General features: G+C 47.3%; 2 protein-coding genes and 1 non-coding gene across 3 annotated transcripts; 2 read left to right on the top strand and 1 right to left on the bottom strand.

Moving 5' to 3' along the window:
* Positions 1-318: 318 nt before the first annotated feature.
* LOC128710790 (transmembrane ascorbate-dependent reductase CYB561) lies at positions 319-7,299 on the top strand. Its single transcript, XM_053805642.1, has 5 exons — positions 319-437; positions 5,689-5,909; positions 5,990-6,212; positions 6,284-6,433; positions 7,152-7,299. Exons 1-5 carry the CDS (start codon positions 319-321, stop codon positions 7,297-7,299), a joined length of 861 nt encoding a protein of 286 aa, XP_053661617.1.
* Positions 7,300-13,884: 6,585 nt separating this feature from the next.
* On the top strand, positions 13,885-17,798 carry LOC128711117 (apolipoprotein D). The gene is made up of 5 exons (XM_053805981.1): positions 13,885-14,025; positions 15,441-15,589; positions 15,688-15,760; positions 17,382-17,511; positions 17,659-17,798. The coding sequence occupies exons 1-5, from the start codon at positions 13,885-13,887 to the stop codon at positions 17,796-17,798; spliced, it is 633 nt and encodes a 210-aa protein (XP_053661956.1).
* On the bottom strand, positions 17,053-17,124 carry Trnae-cuc (transfer RNA glutamic acid (anticodon CUC)). The gene has a single exon. It is a non-coding gene; the product is annotated as a tRNA-Glu (tRNA).
* Positions 17,799-18,398: the final 600 nt, after the last annotated feature.

The following is an 18,398-nucleotide window of genomic DNA, read 5'->3' as shown; positions in this document are numbered from 1 at the left end:
TAGCACATCTCAAGGAGGAAGATATTTAACCTTAACTTATCTCACCACCAACTGATAAGAGCACCACACTAATCCACCAACCGTCCATCTCGCATCACCAGTGCCCGATTACGACATCTTAGCTCGCACACGCACCAAGGTACAAGTGTGTTTTTGCCTCTGTTCTTACAGGTACACCCGACCCGAGAACTCCTTCGGACATCACCCATTCCAGTGCGCACCGACGGCCCAGTGACGGCGAGCAGACCTCCCACAGGCGTCCCGCATTCTTCTCGTGACGTGTGGCCGTATAATTAAACCGCCAAAATAAAGCTCAAAATGGACGGATCCTCGGTGAGCCCCCTTCCCTGTGAGGCTCCGCTAGCGATGATGGAGAGTGAAAAAACACCGCCGAGAAGTCCCAGCCAGCACGATATGCCGCCACCGCCGGACGAAAAGTGAGTACCGACACCGCCACCTGGCGGAAGTTCTTGCAACAGTTAGCTCTGTGCCAGCGGAAGATTTCGGTTGCGTTATCTACGGCCTGAGTTGCACGCATCACCATTTGATCATGCTTTGTCCAAGATGGCAACAAAACAGGACGTACTCGCCCAAGTACGCTAGCCGTGCGTAGCAACAATCACGATATAAATCTTAAGCAAGTGGGCACAAATTCTTCTTTCAATGATCGTAAATTGAGTTACGCAGAAGAGGCCGGGGACCGCTACTCGCCGTCGATTGCAGCATCCCAATTATGATCGTGCGCGCCCTCTTCCCTTACTGCAAGTGCCGGTTCTTCGGGATCTTCCTGCTGTGCGGCTGAGCTGGCGCGACTTGTGTCGAGATGTGTCCAGAGATGTTCAGATCTTGCCCACTACTAAGTCATGCGGTAAAAAAAAGTGTGACAGATATGACATCTCGTTCTTCTTTATGGGCACTATAAACCTCAAGAGATCTAAGGAGGCCTGCACCCATATTTCTGGCCTTCTTTGGACTTTATCTCCCGTAAAGTCGGGAAATAATCAGTCCTAAGTGCGGATAGAATAATAAGGTCCAGATGAGATTTTGGACCGGTCCTGTCCGTGTGAAAACCCACACCGCTACCAATACACCACTGGGCCGCGCCTCGTACCCACTGCTAGTCATGCTATAAAGCGTGTAGCACCTGTGACATCCTTCCAGATCTTGAGCAAACGTGCCTTTGAGATCACTTTAGTAATGTCCAACAAAGGTACAACTATTGGAATTTCATACCAAAACAACCAATTTGCTTCGACACCCCGGGTCGCCATAATTATGGCATATGTTTTGTGTTACGAATGATCTACTCCCAACTGTACGACATTCAAACGAAGGTCGCTAATTGCATCTGCACGCTTCCAACGCAGCAACGACGGCTGCCTGCGGTGTGCAACTGTTCGGTGCAACAGTGTCCCCTCCCCGATATGTCCCTCCTCCCTCCTTCCACCTCAGAAAGGCAAAGTCTCCACCAAAGTCGGAGGCAGCATTTTCTCTCTCTCTCTGTTTTGTCTTGCTTGCCGATCGTAGTCGCGATCGTGGATGGTAAAACTGCGCCGTGAGATGAACGCATGGCGCACTTCCAACACGGTCCACCGCATGGCGTTTGCATCCGTGTGTGGGTTTGCATATCGGAAACACGAGAGAGAGAGAACGAAAGAGAGTGTGAGAGAGCGCTCGAGAGAGAGAGAGAGCTGTGCGACGATAAAACCGTAGGGGCGAAAGATTGAAGTCAGTCACACTGGAGATGCTGATCGCATTTGCAACGGGCTGCACAACGCGTCGAGTCTTTCGCAGTTCGTAGTCGCACGCGAACCCTGTCCTGTCCTGTGGCGGCTGTTGTTTTCTAATGTGCCCACCGTTGCCCAGCAAATATTGTGCGTGATTTCGTATCGAACGGCTGATCTAAAGCGTGTACTGCCGTGTGTAGCTGCGATCGGCATCGGTTCCCGATTGAAGGGCGGGTGTTTTTGTGTTTTCTTTGGTGGTCGTCTCGCTGTGTTGTGAGCTTGTCTTATTGATCTGATCAAAAATAACCACACCGTCGACAGACCGATTGATAGTGTCGGGTAAAAGCAGACGGGCACGCGACTCGACGGTGGTTTAGTGTGAATTGGTGTGCCGTTTCGGTTCCGATTGCGTGACTGTTTTTTTTTTTCTACTAGCCTGTCTACCCTATCCTGCCAGCCCGTCGACAGTATGCCGCGTAATTCTACCACAACCGGAGGGTAAGGGCGGTTATTATCATTTGGGAGTAAGAAATTCTAATAACCCATCCCACCCCCCCTCGATCACGTGTCATCCGTGTGTCGCGACAAACCTGTAAATGTGTGTGCTCATTATTACACGTGCCCACCCCACCACATTGGGAGGGGTGACGTGGGGTTTCGCTCTCCCCCCGCAATGCCGAGAATGATTCACTTTTGTGTGCTTGAAAATGATGCAGCAGATAGTAAAGCGAAGGAACGGAAGGAACAAACAAAATCAATACGAGTGAATCTTCCGCGCTTTTGCATCGATTTTGTTGTGCGGACGAGCTGTGCCTGTTTTGTGTGCGGTTTTGTGATTGTTCGTGGCCGTGATTGAAAGCAAATGAGTTCATATTCAAATGCCAGATCGACTGCTGGTTGGCAAAAAACAACACATTTTTCCTTTCCAAAGAGCGTGTGTACGCCAACGGCGAAAACCGTTTCCATCCGATCCGATCGATCAATCCATCCGGCGGAATGAACTGAAGGAAGGGGAAGAATGAAGAAGGAAGGGGGGTGGGGAGGGGGCAATTTTCCATTGGCCAGGTGTTTGCGCGCGCTCGATCGCGAATCGATCGCCGGTGGTGTGACGGGTGGGATGGAACTGACTGAGAGCCCCCCCCCCCCCCCCCCTACCTCCCTCCCCACCCCCTGGGGGGTTTTTGATAGGAAAAGAAAGTGAAAATAAACCTGCCGTAGCGCGATACGCCGGAGTACCGCGGGAGGGAAAGCCGCACGGAAAACCGCATTCAAATGCCTTTCCACGCGATGGTTGGGTCGGGTCGGGTCTCCAACACGCCAAAACCAGCCCGATTCAACAGCGCCGGCGAAGATCATGATAGCAGGCCTCTCCTGTGCGCTCTCGCTACAGGTGGGAACGGAATGGGCCCGGTACCCGGGAACCCCGAAACGAGAGAAAGCATTACGCCAAGGGCGGTGGCGGGGGGGGGCGAGGGCGCTTCGTGTAAACAAGTTTGATTTTCCACCCGAGCCGAGCCCTTGGCGGGACGGGTGTTGCGGTGGCTAGATTGCGCACTCGATGCGCTGCTGTACGTGCGAGCTGATCCCGCTCTTTGATCGCTCTGCTAATGGGTAGCAGGGAGGAGGAGGGCGTCTGGGAGGGGAGGGCGGGAGCAAGGGCTCAGATCGACGGGAGAGTGGGGGGGGTTACTTTCACTCTCACGTGCACCGTTCGGAACAGGTCTGAGGTCTTGAAACTTTTGCTGCGACTCGAGCGCAGCCCTCTGCCAGAGGGCACACATCCACACAAGGGCAAAGAACTCGCGCAGGCGAGTGGCTTTCCAGGTGGACCTGGCGCAGCCATTCCGCTGTACGGCGGTCGTGGTTGCATGCTTCAACATTCAAATCAAGCAATTAATATTCATGTTAGCTCAAGACCCGACCCGGGTTGGGACGTTTGATGATCGAATCTGAGGAGGATTTCCGCTTGGAGTATGCCGCTTTCCAAGGTTAGGTTGAAGAATTATGCTACGGCAGGAACTAATTTATTCCTCGTCTGCTGATTACAATTTTAACAGGGGGTGGCACACTCTGCAAGTTTTAAGGGAATTGGTTTATTTGGTTACAACAAATTCTTTGGAGTGACTGTTTCATCGTGAACTTTACTACAAGTTCGCGAGAGTTTCCAAAGAAACAGGCCAAAGGCAAACTTCAAATGCAAGTTTTTATCTCTAAATCAGCTTTCCAAAGTTAGTTGTTTCGATTGGAAAATGTTTAAAATGTGTTGAGTTTTAGACAATTTTGTCTTTTTGTTGTCAAATCAACTCTTTCCGTGCAAATGAGCAAAATTTGAGGTTAATTCTTCAGCCAGGAATCCCGATCCTCGTTTAAAATTGATGTCAATTTTTTAACGTTGGACATAACCAAAAATTGCTACGTACGATGGCAGGAAATTTGTTTGAAATTCTAAAAGAAATATTGATATCATGCTAGCTTCAACGGTTTGGTCTCTAAAATGTCCACCAATTGAGCAGACTTCGATCGGTGTTACACTTGATACGGTGACTGACACTAGTCCAAATGAGGTCCAAAATTGTATGAACCCTAAAAAAGACACAATAAACAAATATATTGCATTTTTATGATACATTTAAAGTTGAACTAACAAACCCAGATGTGTAAGTACTTCTCCCATAAAAATCCCTACAGTTGCACTGTTGCAATTATTTGTGATCTTTTTCGATCTTCAACTCACCTCGCATATTCATGTACAAAACTGTCTCAACTAGAAGGGGAAAAAACAGAAGAATTGCAAAAATGGTAACTACAACGCAAGTCGCCACAAAAAAAAAAGTCCTCCGAGCACCGTGCTCTGTCACGCATCTATTTGCCAACTGCAGACAAATAAACCGCACAAGCACCGTGTGATCGCGCTCTTGGGCTCGATTGTAAATTAAAGACAGCGCGTGAAAACACTAAGCGTCCAAAAGCATAATGAGTTACATTAAACAACAACACTCCTCCCAAAAAAAAAAACAACGCAGAAATGCCATAAAACGGCCCAATCTTTCACGCACCCGCTGGACGTGTGTGAGTGTCCCGCGTGGCGAGAACACGGCGCAATGCGCAATCCCCTCGCGGGTTTACAAAGATGAACCTTCGCTGCCCACCAGATAAACCTCCCTGGGAGTGATCCCTACACCCTCGCCCTCGTTTAATGATTGCTCGTTGCTTTAATTATCGTGTCATTTTATCACGCGCCATCCCGAGTTGCTACCTTCCTCCCCCCAGCCGACTTCGGCCACTGGGACTGTGCTACGGGGTAGCACAATTTAAGATGGATGGGCATCAAGTTTACATTGCCTATTTATGGCGCTAAACCAGCGGCGCGGCTGAAACAGTGTCATTTGACGTTTTGTAACACTAGAAGTCTAGCATAGAGCAGAAATGGAGGGAAAATAGAGCCACAAAACGGCAACCGAACAGCGCGAACTCGCTCGGAATTGATATTGTTGGCCCGGTGGCTGGATGTGCGGATACACATCCACCCACTTGTTCCCTATTGGGACTCGTTAAATGAGGCAAACCGTCGAACGTCGCGTCTCTTTCGCTCGCCTTGTCTGAGGCCAATTAACTAAATTGACCTCTTCGCGTCAACTGAGCGAACTCGGGCCCACTCGGCCATGGTGGATGAAGTTGAATCACCGGGCCCAACAAACAAACAGGATGTCTCCGCCGACCCTCATCGCGAACGGGCACGGGGTTGCTTTCCCTCCGTCCAGCATACGACGTCCGCACGCCCGGGGAACTATTGTGCGACCGGGCAGGACACAGCGCGGGAGCAAAGGTTGCTGGGAAGATTATAATTTCAATTCGTCTTACTAATCGTTAGCATACACACTAACTCAATTAGCTGCCCCCGGCGAGTCGGGACCACCAATCCCAAACCATGCTCTAACACCCGCTACCGAATCACCCGCAGGAGATACGACGACGATGATGACCGCGTCTGGAACTGTGGCGCATGGTTCGAGTACATACTGGTCGTGGTCGTCTCATCGATTCTGCTGATTGCGGCCTCGGTGCTGACCATCTTCTGGACGATCTACTACCGGAAGGGCTTCAACATGGACGACCCGAAGCTGCAGTTCAACCTCCATCCCGTGCTCATGATCGGTGGATACGTCACGCTGTCCGGATTCTGTACGGGTTTTTTTGTTTATTGTGACTGTGCAGAGGTTATATCCGGGCACATTATAATCTTCCGCCTCCTTCGTTTGCAGCGATCCTTCTGTACCGGATTTGCCGATGCTGTTCGCATCTGATCGTGAAGCTGTGCCATACCTTCTTCCATGCCTGCTCGATTCCGTGCATAGTGATCGGCTTCATGGCCGTATGGGACTCGCACAACCAGCAGCAGATTCCAAACTTCTACTCACTGCACTCCTGGCTCGGCATGATCACCATGGGGCTGTTTGCGCTGCAGTTTGTGCTGGGATTCTTCAGGTGAGTTATCGGCGGGTGCTCAGAAGCCACTCAGAATTCACCAAAGGGTTTTTTTTTTGCTGCTATTACAGCTTCCTCATTCTGCTGTGCTGCGAGAACGCAACGTACAAGTTCCGTTCGACCATGGTACCGATCCACGCTAGCTTCGGTGTGGCCACGTTCATGCTCGCCATCGCCACCGCCGTTACCGGTTTGACCCAGAAGGCTCACTTTGAACTTGGGTAAGTTTCGTCGACCTTAAACCTTTTTTTCACTCAGTAATTGGGGCACTTTGTAACGCCGACGCGAGATCTTATAAATCGTAAAATTCGTTTGCCAAGTCGCTCCTTATATAGATCCACGTTCATGCTCCTTTTCATCACAAAAACGGTGGACTAATTTGCCACAAAATAGTCACAAAAAAAGACAACCATGCGCTTTGGTGGACAGCACCTGAACGTACAGAACTTCAGGGCCCGATTTCTGTGCCGGAGGTGTGTCGAATATCTCGGTGAATAAATAACGAAATTGCGTCAAAAATCAGTACCAACTGACGTGTCAACACTACTGTCAACAGTAACGCTGTCAAATGTTTCCATTTTGGGCCGCTCGGAGCGCCACTATCTTTAAAAACAAAGTGCCCTATTTCTAAATGTCAATGTGAACGTCGATTATCCGGGCAACTGCGGACCGACACGAGCAGATATACTTAAGGGAGCTTAACTTGATAAACTCTTTATGGAAAACTCACAAGTTCCTCTCGTGCCAACTGTTTAAAACGGTTAAAAAATAGTCAAAACTATTCTACTAGCTGTCATTTTGTAGCTCACGGATAATCCGCCCGCCGGTTAATCAGGCCCCGGATAATCGATGTTCTACTGTAAATCCAAGCCTTAATTGTTTTTATTTTCACCTTTCTTAAAACCTTATTCGTCTTGCTTTTTTTTTACTCTATTTTAGTGAAAATTACTCACAAACCATCGAGGAGGGCATCATCATGAACTCGATCGGTGTCATCCTGACCGGGCTCGGCATCATCATTCCGTTCGCGGTGCGTCGCTCCAACTCGCCAGCCAACTGCAAGGTGTACGTTACGGAACGTATCTAAGCGAAGCAATTGTCTTTTTTCGTTTCTTTCCAAAAGCTCAAAAACATATAATGTCAAGTGCTCAAGCGCGCTCAGCAAAAATGCAACAAAAGAAACCCCCCAAACAATCGATATTTGTGACGCCAACGGCAGGATTGCGGATGACGGACATCCGATCGGTCCGAACGGTTGGCAGTGAAACAGAAGCAAACACAAAACGCACAACTCGCCCAACGGGCTGCAATTGTCGCTTATTTATTGGTACGGAATAGTTAAGGCCAACGTATTTCGCACCCAAACGTTTAGTTTACGTTCGTGCGTGCGAGGTGCAATGCGCTTTTGTTGTGTATTATCAATCATTCCCCTCACGCCCAACTACGCAAAGTGCAAAAAAGTTAAGCAGTTTTATTTTAAACGTGTTTTTTCCTTCCGATAGTTTATTTGCCGTTGTTAATGCAAAGGCGAAATGTGGGGCAAAGTGGAAATTTGTTGTTCAATGTTATTTATTGCAATATCTCTAACAGTGCGTTTATCGCTCAATCCCACAAAATGGGGGCGAAATGTTTTTTTGGAAATGCGTTTAGAACTTTTCTCATTATATTAATCGATCGATCGAGAATCGGGATACTCCCCTTGTTGAGTGACGTTAGAAACCGGCCATCGGTAAGAAATTCCAATGTTTGTTTAATCGCGGTACCAAAATGGGGGTTGACCAAAAAAAAAACAACACAAAATGCATCCGTACGAATCAAAACAGCAAGTCAATGGCGACCGAATCAAGAGCAGCAGCAGCAGCATTGCATTATACCATTTAACCACTAATATTGATACAATTTCTCAAAACAAAACAAAACAAAACCCATATTCGTCAGCTAAGTAGTGAAGAAGCAAACTCACAAGTAGACGATTGAACCGCATAGCAAAGATAGACGGTGAGCAAGGGCGTGAAAGAAGAAATGATAGTAAGTAAGGTAAATGAATCAACAGAAAAATACACACAATCCCACGTAAAGAAAATGTTAGTGCCAATGGCGTAACGCGCAAGTGACGATGATCGGTGACGATCGTCAACGCTCGTCGCGCTTTGTTAGATGAACACTTCGCAACCACGCTTTGGTTGGCTTTTAAGTTTTGCTGCGGTTTTGTTTTTGCGTTTGCATTTGCTCTTTATCGCATTATCGCTGCACCACAACCCTCCTTCCCCCCCCTCCGCAACAGCAGTGTAATGGAACAATTGCTCATTTTACGAAAGGAACGGAATTGAACTTTACTATTTATCGACAAAAAAAAAAACACAAACGAATCAATCAAAAACGAACCATCGGGATTTCAAACAAATAGCGAAAACAAAACAAAAAAAAACAAACACGGAAGCATAGTTTAGGTAAATTTAATCATCCATCTCATCCCTTTCCCACGCGTATTCCGATCTTACGGCAATGGTACGGTAGGTACGGTATACAGAGGCGCAGCTCGATTTTAAGGTGACCATTGAAGTAAACACGAACAAGGAAAACCACAAAAAAAAACAAAACAAATGAAAAATCATATGCATATATTTAATGAAAAATGTGTGTTCAAACAAACTAACGTATTAACTATTTAAAAAACACAAAACGGACGAAAGTAACGTAATTGATTATTCAACGTAATGTGTGTATGCAGAGATTGCGATCCGCACCAAGACGCCAACAGGGCGTACGAGAATGGGCCAACCAGGATTGCCCGAATGGGCGGCGTGTAAGGAAAAGAAAAAAACCCACCAAGTTCTTTGCGAAACATCTTCTCTTTGCATAGGTTGATTCGGAACATACAAAAAGGTCCCGGACCCCAAGCGAAATAAACCTCCTCCCCCCGTAGCTTACATTACATTACATTCAAAGAGATAAAGAACAAAAAAAAAAAATTATATAGCGACAAAAGTACAGCTAGTGAGCGATGTAATCTCCAACCTTTAAATCGTATTTACGTAGTTTAAACAAAAGCAAAAAGCGAAAAAAAAGAGTGCGTACATTTTCGTCCCAATTCCAGCGCCCGCACCGAGGAAGAACGCCGGGTGTATTGTTGTACTTTATCGACATCGAACGTTTGTTAGTTATACGTTGAGCCGTTACGTTGCGTTATGGACCGTTACGTTCCGCATTCAAAGCCATAACCCGGATCGTTGCACGGTTGCGCTGCGTAGCGAAATGGCGGATGGCAGACCAAACAACCCACTTTTACTATTACTACTACTACTACTTCTACTACTACTACATCTACCCACTACTTACAAACTTACGCATTAGTCGTGACAAATGAAATATGGGACTTTACAAAAAACGGGCCGGCCCCTCTGTCGGTACACCCACGAGCAATCAAACGATAAGCAAGAATTTAGCAGTAACCAGTAAAAAAACAAACAAACAAAGAACACAAATTTACCATCCGATCGAACAGAACAGTACAATTTGGTGGTGCCGGTAGTAGACGCGGCAATCATATTTATGTATGTTTCCCTTCCTTGTACCTTAAGTTTGTGTTACTAGGTGTCACTAGGCTGGTGTTTTTGTAGCGGGGTGGCCCCCGTCCGGCGTGCTCAAAAACCCCAAATTTGTGGAGAAGAAACCCCCCCCTCTTAGCGGGTCGAAATGTTTATCCGCTACAGCACACACACACACCCTTAGCTTAAACAACAACAATAAACTGCAATAAGAGAAGCGGTACGGTGTGTGTGTGTGTGTGTGGGCACTCGAACACGGGCCCCGCCGGATAGGAACGATTGACGCATTAATTAATCTAACGCGAAACACATTTTTTATACACGTATGATGAAAAACAAACCAAAATTTTTGCTATCGTCTCATTTCCCTAGCAAAATGTTACAAAATAACCAGCTGTGGAAAATCATTTCATACCATAAACACAAGTATATGTAAAATAAAAGATCTGTAGGAAAGTGTTGTAGTCTTTGGTCTCTTTTTTTTAGAGTTCTTGGGGGTTCTTTTTTGTGTAGAGACAAAACATTTTACGTCGCAGTAAGTTCTTTTTGTCAGTGCCAGACTGTGCTGAGGATTGAATGCTCTAATAGTCCTTTTGCTACCGCAGAGGATAGCGAGGTGAGCTATTCTACTCTACAACTTATACTTAAGTTTACCAAGATCCAAGAATGCACTGATGACAAAGACATCATTGGAACAACCTGATGGAGGTTCGTACAGCCGGTGGAAAACCTCGGGTTGAAGATTAACGAGACCAAAACCAAAGTTATGGAGTCACATGCCAGATTATGCTGTGGAATGAATTCTCTAATAGTCCTTTTGCTACCACTAAGGATCTACGGCAAGGAGCGAGGTGAGCTATTCTACAACTTATTCTTGAGGAGAGCCTTCCTCGACTAGAAGGTGTAAACTCCGAAGACCATCTTCTGTAAGTCTACTAAGATCCTAGAATAAAATAAGTCTCTCCTACGTAGCGTGTACTTCATCAGCAGCTCTGCCATCGCAGGATGATTTAAAGATAGGTAGATAGATAGCAACCACCAAGAGTCTGCGTCAAGACGACGGGCTAGCTTGTCTACTCTTCGACCTAGCGCTAGAAAGGACCTTCCGCGACTCGGAGGTGGAAACTTCGAGGACTATATTTTATAAATCAATCCAGATCCTGGCATATGCTGATGACATAGACATCCTTGATTTACGGTTCTCCTCGGTGGCGGATCTAACGGTGGGCGGAGTTGGCGGCCGCCTAGAGCCTCGCCGTGTGGGGGCACCGATAAAAAGCTGTTTAGTAGGAAAAACTATATGAATTGACCTAGAAAAGGGCCAGAAAAGCGTCGCTTTAACCCTCTTCGTATGCTAGAACGGCCCCGAAGTGTATCACATCCCGGTTCAACAGTTAGAAAATATGTCCAGGGCAACTCGTTAAGGATGTTATCGAGCAGCCCGTCTTATGAGACATCGATTTTTGTCCAAAACGGACAAACCGGCTTAGCCGCGTTCGAGAGGAAGATGCTCAGAAGCATTGTTGGTCCCATATGTGTGGAAGGACAATGGTGGAGCAGCTACAATGAAGAACTCTTTGAGCTGTACAGCAAACTTACTTGTCACACATTGAATTTTAATCGTCTTCCGTTCCGTTGGTCTGGCCATTACCGTGTGTCATTAAACTGACACAGGCCGATCCATTCCCTTAATTTCCTTTTAGATCCTTTTAGAGGACTCCAGCAGCAGGCCAATACCCTGGACGCGGTTGTAGCGTCTGAGAAGTGAGTACGTAAGGCCGCAGCTTGAAGTCGCCCAAAATATCACCTAAATTGGCACCGGTAACTTGCATGATGTTGAGATACACACGGGTTGCCAACTAACAGGATCCAACTGGTCTAAATCCAACTTCCAACATACGGCTCTGAGACATCGGAGGCTCTGTTCAAAGTTGACGAAACCCGCGTAGTCGCGTTCGAGAGGAAGCATACTGAGAAGGATTTTTGGCCCTGTTTTTGTGAAAGAAGCCGCTACAATGACGAGTTCTACGGAGCAGTATGCCGTACTCACTATCATACAGCGGGTCAGATTCGGCAGTTGGTAATGTCATTAGAACGACACCGGACGACCCAGCCTAGGCCTAATCCGAGATAGACGGATGTTGCTTAAGCCAGAATAGTCTCGGGCCATTAGATTGACAGACGAAGGTGCACGACCGTGACCGGTTTGAGGGATTCCTGCCTAGACCGTGAAGCGTAAGTATGAAACGAAAGAAATTTATCAAACTTTGGCAATTCTAAGTCTCCTATACATGTTAGAGGTTTCAATAATCTTGGAAAAAGAGATTCAGATTCATTCATTTCGTTCAAAGATTTATTGGGTTCCATGAATCTTGATGAGATTAATTCTTCATTTGACAATAGTTTTGGGTACAGTTGACTTGAGGAACTAGAGAGTGGACACTGGGACTTGCTGCTTTATCCTGTTATCCTGCTTTTCCCGGCCACTGAAATACATCTTTTCCATGTGCGATAACAGCTCTTCAAACAACGCTGCAGAACGCGCAAGTGCGTGGCAAGCCGTTAAACTATTTAAACTTGCCGTACGATCACGTGTCACACGAAACGAGTCACCCTGTGTCGCTGCTAGATGGCCGCTGGATCGGGAGAGAGAGCATTTCTCCACCAAGCAGCTGTTTCGGGATCGCGAGAGACGGTTGCGTTGTTGTGCATTGTATTTTTGCAACTTGCATCTTTGGAAGTCCGTCCCTTTCCCCAGTGTGTGTCACCCCTGGTCAGCCCATCCAGCGCGGAAGGCATAACACACGGAACGCACCACCTTTTGCGACTGTCTTTGTCGCGTCACGGGTTAATTCATAGGCGAATGGAGCCGAAGCGCGCTCGTGACCACCCACCTCCCAAACACACACACGCACAGGATCGGACCAGCCGATCGAGACGCTTCTCCACGGAAATGGTGGCTGTGTGGCGAGAGGAGGTGGAACGGTGGATGGGGGAGCACGAGAGGTGGTCGCGGCGGTTGGGTGAGAGTTTGGTTCGGTACACCGTGCATCGCGAGCGGAACGCGTACGACGGCGAACCCAAAACCGGACCGAAGAATGGTGTGCAAGCAATGGAAGGAACACAAACACACACACACACACACACCCCCGGACTGCATCTCTGCGTGTGGTGTGCCGCACGGACCAGCCCGTTCGAAAAGTCAGTTGCGTTCGGATTGTAATCGGAATTGGTTGTGTGTTTTCACTCGGTTTCGCGCGCGCGGCATTTCGGTTTCTTCTTCCTCTCCCCCATCTCTTGCGTCTGTGTTTTTTTTGTCTCCCTCTTCTTTGCGCACGCAGTTCCACTGTGCGATCGATCGATCAATTAACGACCGTGCGCGATTACGCTGGGTGCGTATCGATTCCGTAAACATTGGACACGCGTAAAAGCCGCTGTCGCCGAGTGGACAACCTTCGCAAAGGGGAACCATTGCCAAAAAGTGGTTTGCCACAGTGCCCATGACACTGCGTGCGTGCGTGCGCGCGTTACATAGCGTTACATACGTCCCAGTTTCGTTGGGGGGGAAAAACAAACTCGTCAACACAGGTAGTGAGTGCCGCTGGTGGCGGCACAGGAAAGAGCCTTGAATGCGCAAGCCAATTCAGTCTTTTTTTTAGTTGCAAGCAAGACAATAATTTTCTCAATCATTATCCATCATCAGCGTCAACAACCGTGTGCGCCACTGGTATACGATCACGGGTCGTAGTAAAGTTAGCGATCGCGGCATTTTCTTGTTGATCACCTCGAGCACCTCAACGTAATACACAAAAAAAAAAAACAACTGATCGTGTGCAGAGCAATAAACACACACCCACAACACAACAATCTGGTTTGTGTTTGGTTCCAAGTGATAACGGAGTGATAATCGAGAGTGTGCGTGAGAGTAAAAGTAACGCGCCGTTACACACATCCACCCACAATCAAAAACCCGTGTGACCTTAGGCTGATTGTGTTTTAACCTCGATCGACGGTTCCACTCCCTGGCTGGACTTTGTGCCCGGCCTGTTATCGCAACGGTGCACAAATTAGGGTAGCCATAACATACGTGTTTTCTGCACCGTCAACGAAACCATTCTGCCACCATGTATCATCAATTTATGGAGCTGCGTGTGGTGTGGTTCGTGGTCGTCGGGCTGTGGCTTGCCCGGCTAAGCCCCGTGCTGGCGTCCGGCTTCGGCAAATGTCCAAACTACCCTTCAATGCCAAAGTTTAACATGACAAAGGTAAGACGCTGAGAACTTTTGAGCACCCACCCCAGTCTGGTGGACTTTTACACAACGCAAAGTTCACGTGTGTGCCGCAATTGCAGTGCCGCAACAAGCGAAGGCATTAGTTTCACCTCTGTGTAAACCCCGCACCGGTATAGAACGCAAAAAAAGGGAGGAAAAAGGCAGCAATACTCGGTGCACACACACACACACACACGGCCAGGCCCCACACAAAATAGTCTGCAGCAATAAGTGTACTTGCGTAAAAAAAAAAAAGCGTTCCATGATCAGGGCAATGAGTTCAGGGTTATTTGGTTATAACAAACAAAGCACCCTCGCCCGAGACGGGGTCTCTCCTCGCACGGAGCTTTCTAAATCAACCCACCCCAATGGGCGGGAGTATTAGAGGTTAGAGGAGAGACCGCAAAAATATAAGGAACGTTACAGTGAAAGGAATCATAAATCATCGTAACCTCCTTCTTCCTGCCCACACCACACGCCGGGACGATGTAAACAATCCGGTTCGAATACGGTGCCAACACACTGGCCGGAGCGTTTGGAAACGAGGCTTGACCAAGTGCACCGATCGTGTTACCCTATTGGAAGTGGATCCAAAGTACTTTGTTTCAGGGTGTTGTTATTTGGTAATAAGCGCCATAAACGCAACACACACACATCACATTACCAGCAACAAAACGGAACCGTTCGGTCCGGTGGTGGTGGTGGGTCCGAAAGTAAGCGGCCGATGTTAACCAATGATGCCACCCAAGAGAGTGGCCGAACACACTGGTTTATCACGCACTTTCTCACCTTTCCACCCCTCGGTTGGTGTGGTTGGCATTAATATTCCTCCGCGATTTACATCATTTCACCCACACCGCGAGGTGGCCTCTTTGAGGTGCAACAACATTTAAACGGCCGATAAAAACAACCTCGAATAAATAAATTGTCCAAGGCGGGTGAAATCGGGGAAGCAAAACAAAAAAAGAAAAGAAAAACGGTTGTGTATCCCCCGGGCGGCAGAAGTGCACTCGGGGACCGATGTGTGTCGATTGGATTGGCCTCGCACCACCACCACCAACCCGCAAAACTTTCAAATCCCAACGTGGCTGACGTGCCAAACTTACGTAATGAACCGTAAAAATCCGTGGTGTGGTGCATTTCGTTGGTGCAGGTTGAGCGCCCACCCGTGTGTGGGCCAGTGAGTCAGTCAGTCAGTCAGTCAGTCACTTCCACTTCATGCTTGCCCCTCGCCGGGGCAAACCGCCAAAACCGTGCGCAATGTTGGGGAAGTTTTTCGCGTAACCATCGGCCTTTTGTCACCGTCGGTGGCGAGAAAGTGGGAAGCCCGGCAGCAGCAGCACTCGAAACGTAACGTAGCCCCACAGAACCATTGATTGCTCTTTTGCTCTGCTTTTCTTACGTTCCAGTTTTTGGGCAAATGGTACGAGGTGGAACGTTCCTTCTATCTGCCCGAGCTTGCCTCCGGCTGTACCACGCTGACCTTTGAAAACACGACGCTCCGGGACGAAGCCGGCCGGAGCCAGCTGGAAATTTCAATTAAATCCGTCAATCAGTGGTAAGTTGGGGTGGCGCACACCACCATACGAACCTGCATCGTTCTCCGGACACCGCGTACCTAAATGCACTTCTAATGCTGTTACATCTCTTCTGCAGGACGGGAAATCCATCCATCAGCATCGGTGAAGCCGTCCCGGAGAGTGAAACGTCCTCCATCATGAACGTCCAGGTATGCACGCGGCCAGAAAAAAGAAACTAAAACAAACAATGCGCGGAGAGAGAATAAAAGAAAACACACTTATCCTCGTAACGGTTCACCCCGCCCCGGAGGGGATGCGGGGACGGTGGGGGGTGGGAAAATCAAGAGCCCCCTTTTAAAAGCCGCGAATGGATCGCGTGACGGAATGCACAACGGTACCAGCACCGCAAGGGGGGTGGGGTGGTGGTAATTGGTGGAAGTGTTATCAAAACGGACCCAAAAGCATTCTCGGCCGGGTGGAATTTCATACGAATGTCCGAGAGCATAATTGGGATACAAATTAACCTACTTCTGGTTCATTCTACCTGTTGCCATTCTTTCGATCGCATTGCAGTTAATGATGATCTTCGTTGATCTTCGTAGTTCATCAATCATGGTCGGGATTCGATGTGCCTTTTTTGTCTGCCATTGTACGATGTACGTGTGTTTCAATATCCTGCCACTAATTGCAACTGGGCATCCTAATGAAGGGGTGATGCTAATTAGTCGAACTAGTGTGTGTTTTTTTTACTTTTTACCTTCACTCCACCTTCATACTTTTAGCAAACTTGCATAATTACTTGCTTCAAAGTAGGAAAAAGGAATTTAAGGCGTTTAGTTAGGCGGAAACAATTTGTGTGAAGTATTGTGTATCCATCACTTAAAGCCGATCTGGCAGCAATTATTATCTGGTTAAAGACGAGTGTGTCAAACAGCAGTCCTGTGCTGACTACGCGTGATGTATTCGTGCCGGTAAATTACAACAGAATTTCCTATTGAAGATCAAGATCCAAGTGATCTCTTCGTTCTCTCTTATTGAGATTCAAGCAATGAGACAAACAGTGAAGGCTCAATGAAGATCAACGAGGTTCCAGAAAATCGACTAATGCGTCTGTTTAAAACAATCATTTTGCATGATTAAGGATATGATTTTTTACTAAAAGTAGCCAACCATTATAACACCGCTCAGATGTGAAGGACATAACTATTGAGGGCAAACCTCAAACAGAAGCTCTAATATCCATTAGTTAGGAGATAAGCGATGAATGAGCAAACTGCTCAATCAATCATCATTAGCTATGAGCTCAATGCTAAGTTGATCGACAAGGGCACGGAAAAGCTAAACTGATGTGGTAACATTTATGTTTTGGGAGACTTTGGGCATAAGGGTTCTGGGGGCAGCTGTGGCGTGGCTAATAATATGGCGTGAAGATCCTTTTAACCTGTATTTGGGTTTTTAACGTTATATAATATTAAAATGGTAAGAAAAAGGAATCTCTATTTTCCCATACCGGGAATCGAACCCGGGCCTTCCGGGTGAGAGCCGGATATCCTAACCACTAGACAATATGGGACTAATCGACTGGCCGAAGAAAACCAATGACCAGCCTGGTGTGTTCACACCATGATCCTTTAGATTAGAAACCCCCCTTTGTTTACTCTTGGTTTCACGTGCGTGACGTCAGTTGAAAAACACTTTCCTGTTACTTACCCATGCCCGGCCTTGTTACTGCTCTACCCTGCTACGGTTCGATGCTGTGGTTAAAACTGGTTTTTGTGCCGTTGCAGTGTACCCAATGAACCATTGTTTTTGTTTGTCTTTCACTTTCAGCTTCAGTCACGGCTTCCAACGGCGATTGCACGGCTGCTGCCCGGCTCTGGCCGATACCAAGTGCTGTACACCAACTACGACAATTTCGCCATTCTCTGGTCGTGCACAAGCTTTGTGGCGGTTCACGCTGGTAAGGAAAGGGCAAAGAGAAGAAAAAGTGTTACAACAAAAAAATGCTAATCATGAAATTCGATTTCGTTATTTTTTCTTACCGTTTTTCTTTTGTCTGCCTCGCTCGCTCGGCGAATAACTTCCTAATCTGCACGAAACGAAACAGATCAAATCTGGCTGCTCGGTCGCGAACGGGACTATTCGACGGACATTAGGAAAAAGATCTACAACGCGCTGGAGCAGCTAAGCCTCGATCCGGACCGTTTGTTCATCGCGAAGAACAAAAACTGCCCAGCCACACTGTAAAGGCCACTGGTGTCACTGGCGTGCGGCGCGACCCACCCAGGCAATACTTATCAATTACTGGATGATCTGTGATATTATTAACAAGAAGACATATTTCGGTGGATGCTGAAGCTAAAGACGCGTTCCAAACGGACCGGCGCGGCCATACACGTTTCGGACGTAAACACACAAAGCAGTTTGTTCTTCAAAATATAGTTATAATAAATGCAAACGACATCGTGTAAAGTAAAACGCACTTGAATAACGTTGATATTATTGTACGCCGAGAGCTGCGCTTAAGAGTAGTGTAGAATAGTAGTTGCATTCTATCGTGTTTCTGTAGCAGATGGTATTGCGCGACTTTAGCATGATTATTATAGGAGCAGTGAACAGTTTTTTTTAAAAGCTTTCATTCATTTCATTCATCATTGCAGCAGACAGTGAATGGCATTTTTTCTTCTAACACAAGTTACATTTAATGCTGAAGTAGAGAGATATATATATATATAGAGAGAGAGAGAAAGAAAAGGGAAAGGTTAATGGCCATTACGCCATTAGTCCCGTGTAGTCGGGGTAGTTTTCCACTAATCGGAGTTAGACTTTTCTTATTGCTTAGCTAGT

The sequence above is a fragment of the Anopheles marshallii genome, chromosome 3, assembly GCF_943734725.1.
Source record: "Anopheles marshallii chromosome 3, idAnoMarsDA_429_01, whole genome shotgun sequence".
Taxonomy (NCBI): domain Eukaryota; kingdom Metazoa; phylum Arthropoda; class Insecta; order Diptera; family Culicidae; genus Anopheles; species Anopheles marshallii.
The sequence above is the reverse complement of the archived record's forward strand: the minus strand, read 5'-3'. Positions and strand labels throughout refer to the sequence as shown.

What these genes read in the sequence shown, in the direction of transcription:
- LOC128710790 (XM_053805642.1), top strand. Translation starts at nt 319, where the DNA reads ATGGACGGATCCTCGGTGAGCCCCCTTCCCTGTGAGGCTCCGCTAGCG. An exon ending in CGTCACGCTGTCCGGATTCT is followed by an intron (nt 5,910 to 5,989) that starts GTACGGGTTTTT and finishes CTTCGTTTGCAG; the next exon opens with CGATCCTTCTGTACCGGATT. An exon ending in AAGGCTCACTTTGAACTTGG is followed by an intron (nt 6,434 to 7,151) that starts GTAAGTTTCGTC and finishes ACTCTATTTTAG; the next exon opens with TGAAAATTACTCACAAACCA.
- LOC128711117 (XM_053805981.1), top strand. Translation starts at nt 13,885, where the DNA reads ATGTATCATCAATTTATGGAGCTGCGTGTGGTGTGGTTCGTGGTCGTC. An exon ending in ATTAAATCCGTCAATCAGTG is followed by an intron (nt 15,590 to 15,687) that starts GTAAGTTGGGGT and finishes TCTCTTCTGCAG; the next exon opens with GACGGGAAATCCATCCATCA. An exon ending in CTTTGTGGCGGTTCACGCTG is followed by an intron (nt 17,512 to 17,658) that starts GTAAGGAAAGGG and finishes GAAACGAAACAG; the next exon opens with ATCAAATCTGGCTGCTCGGT.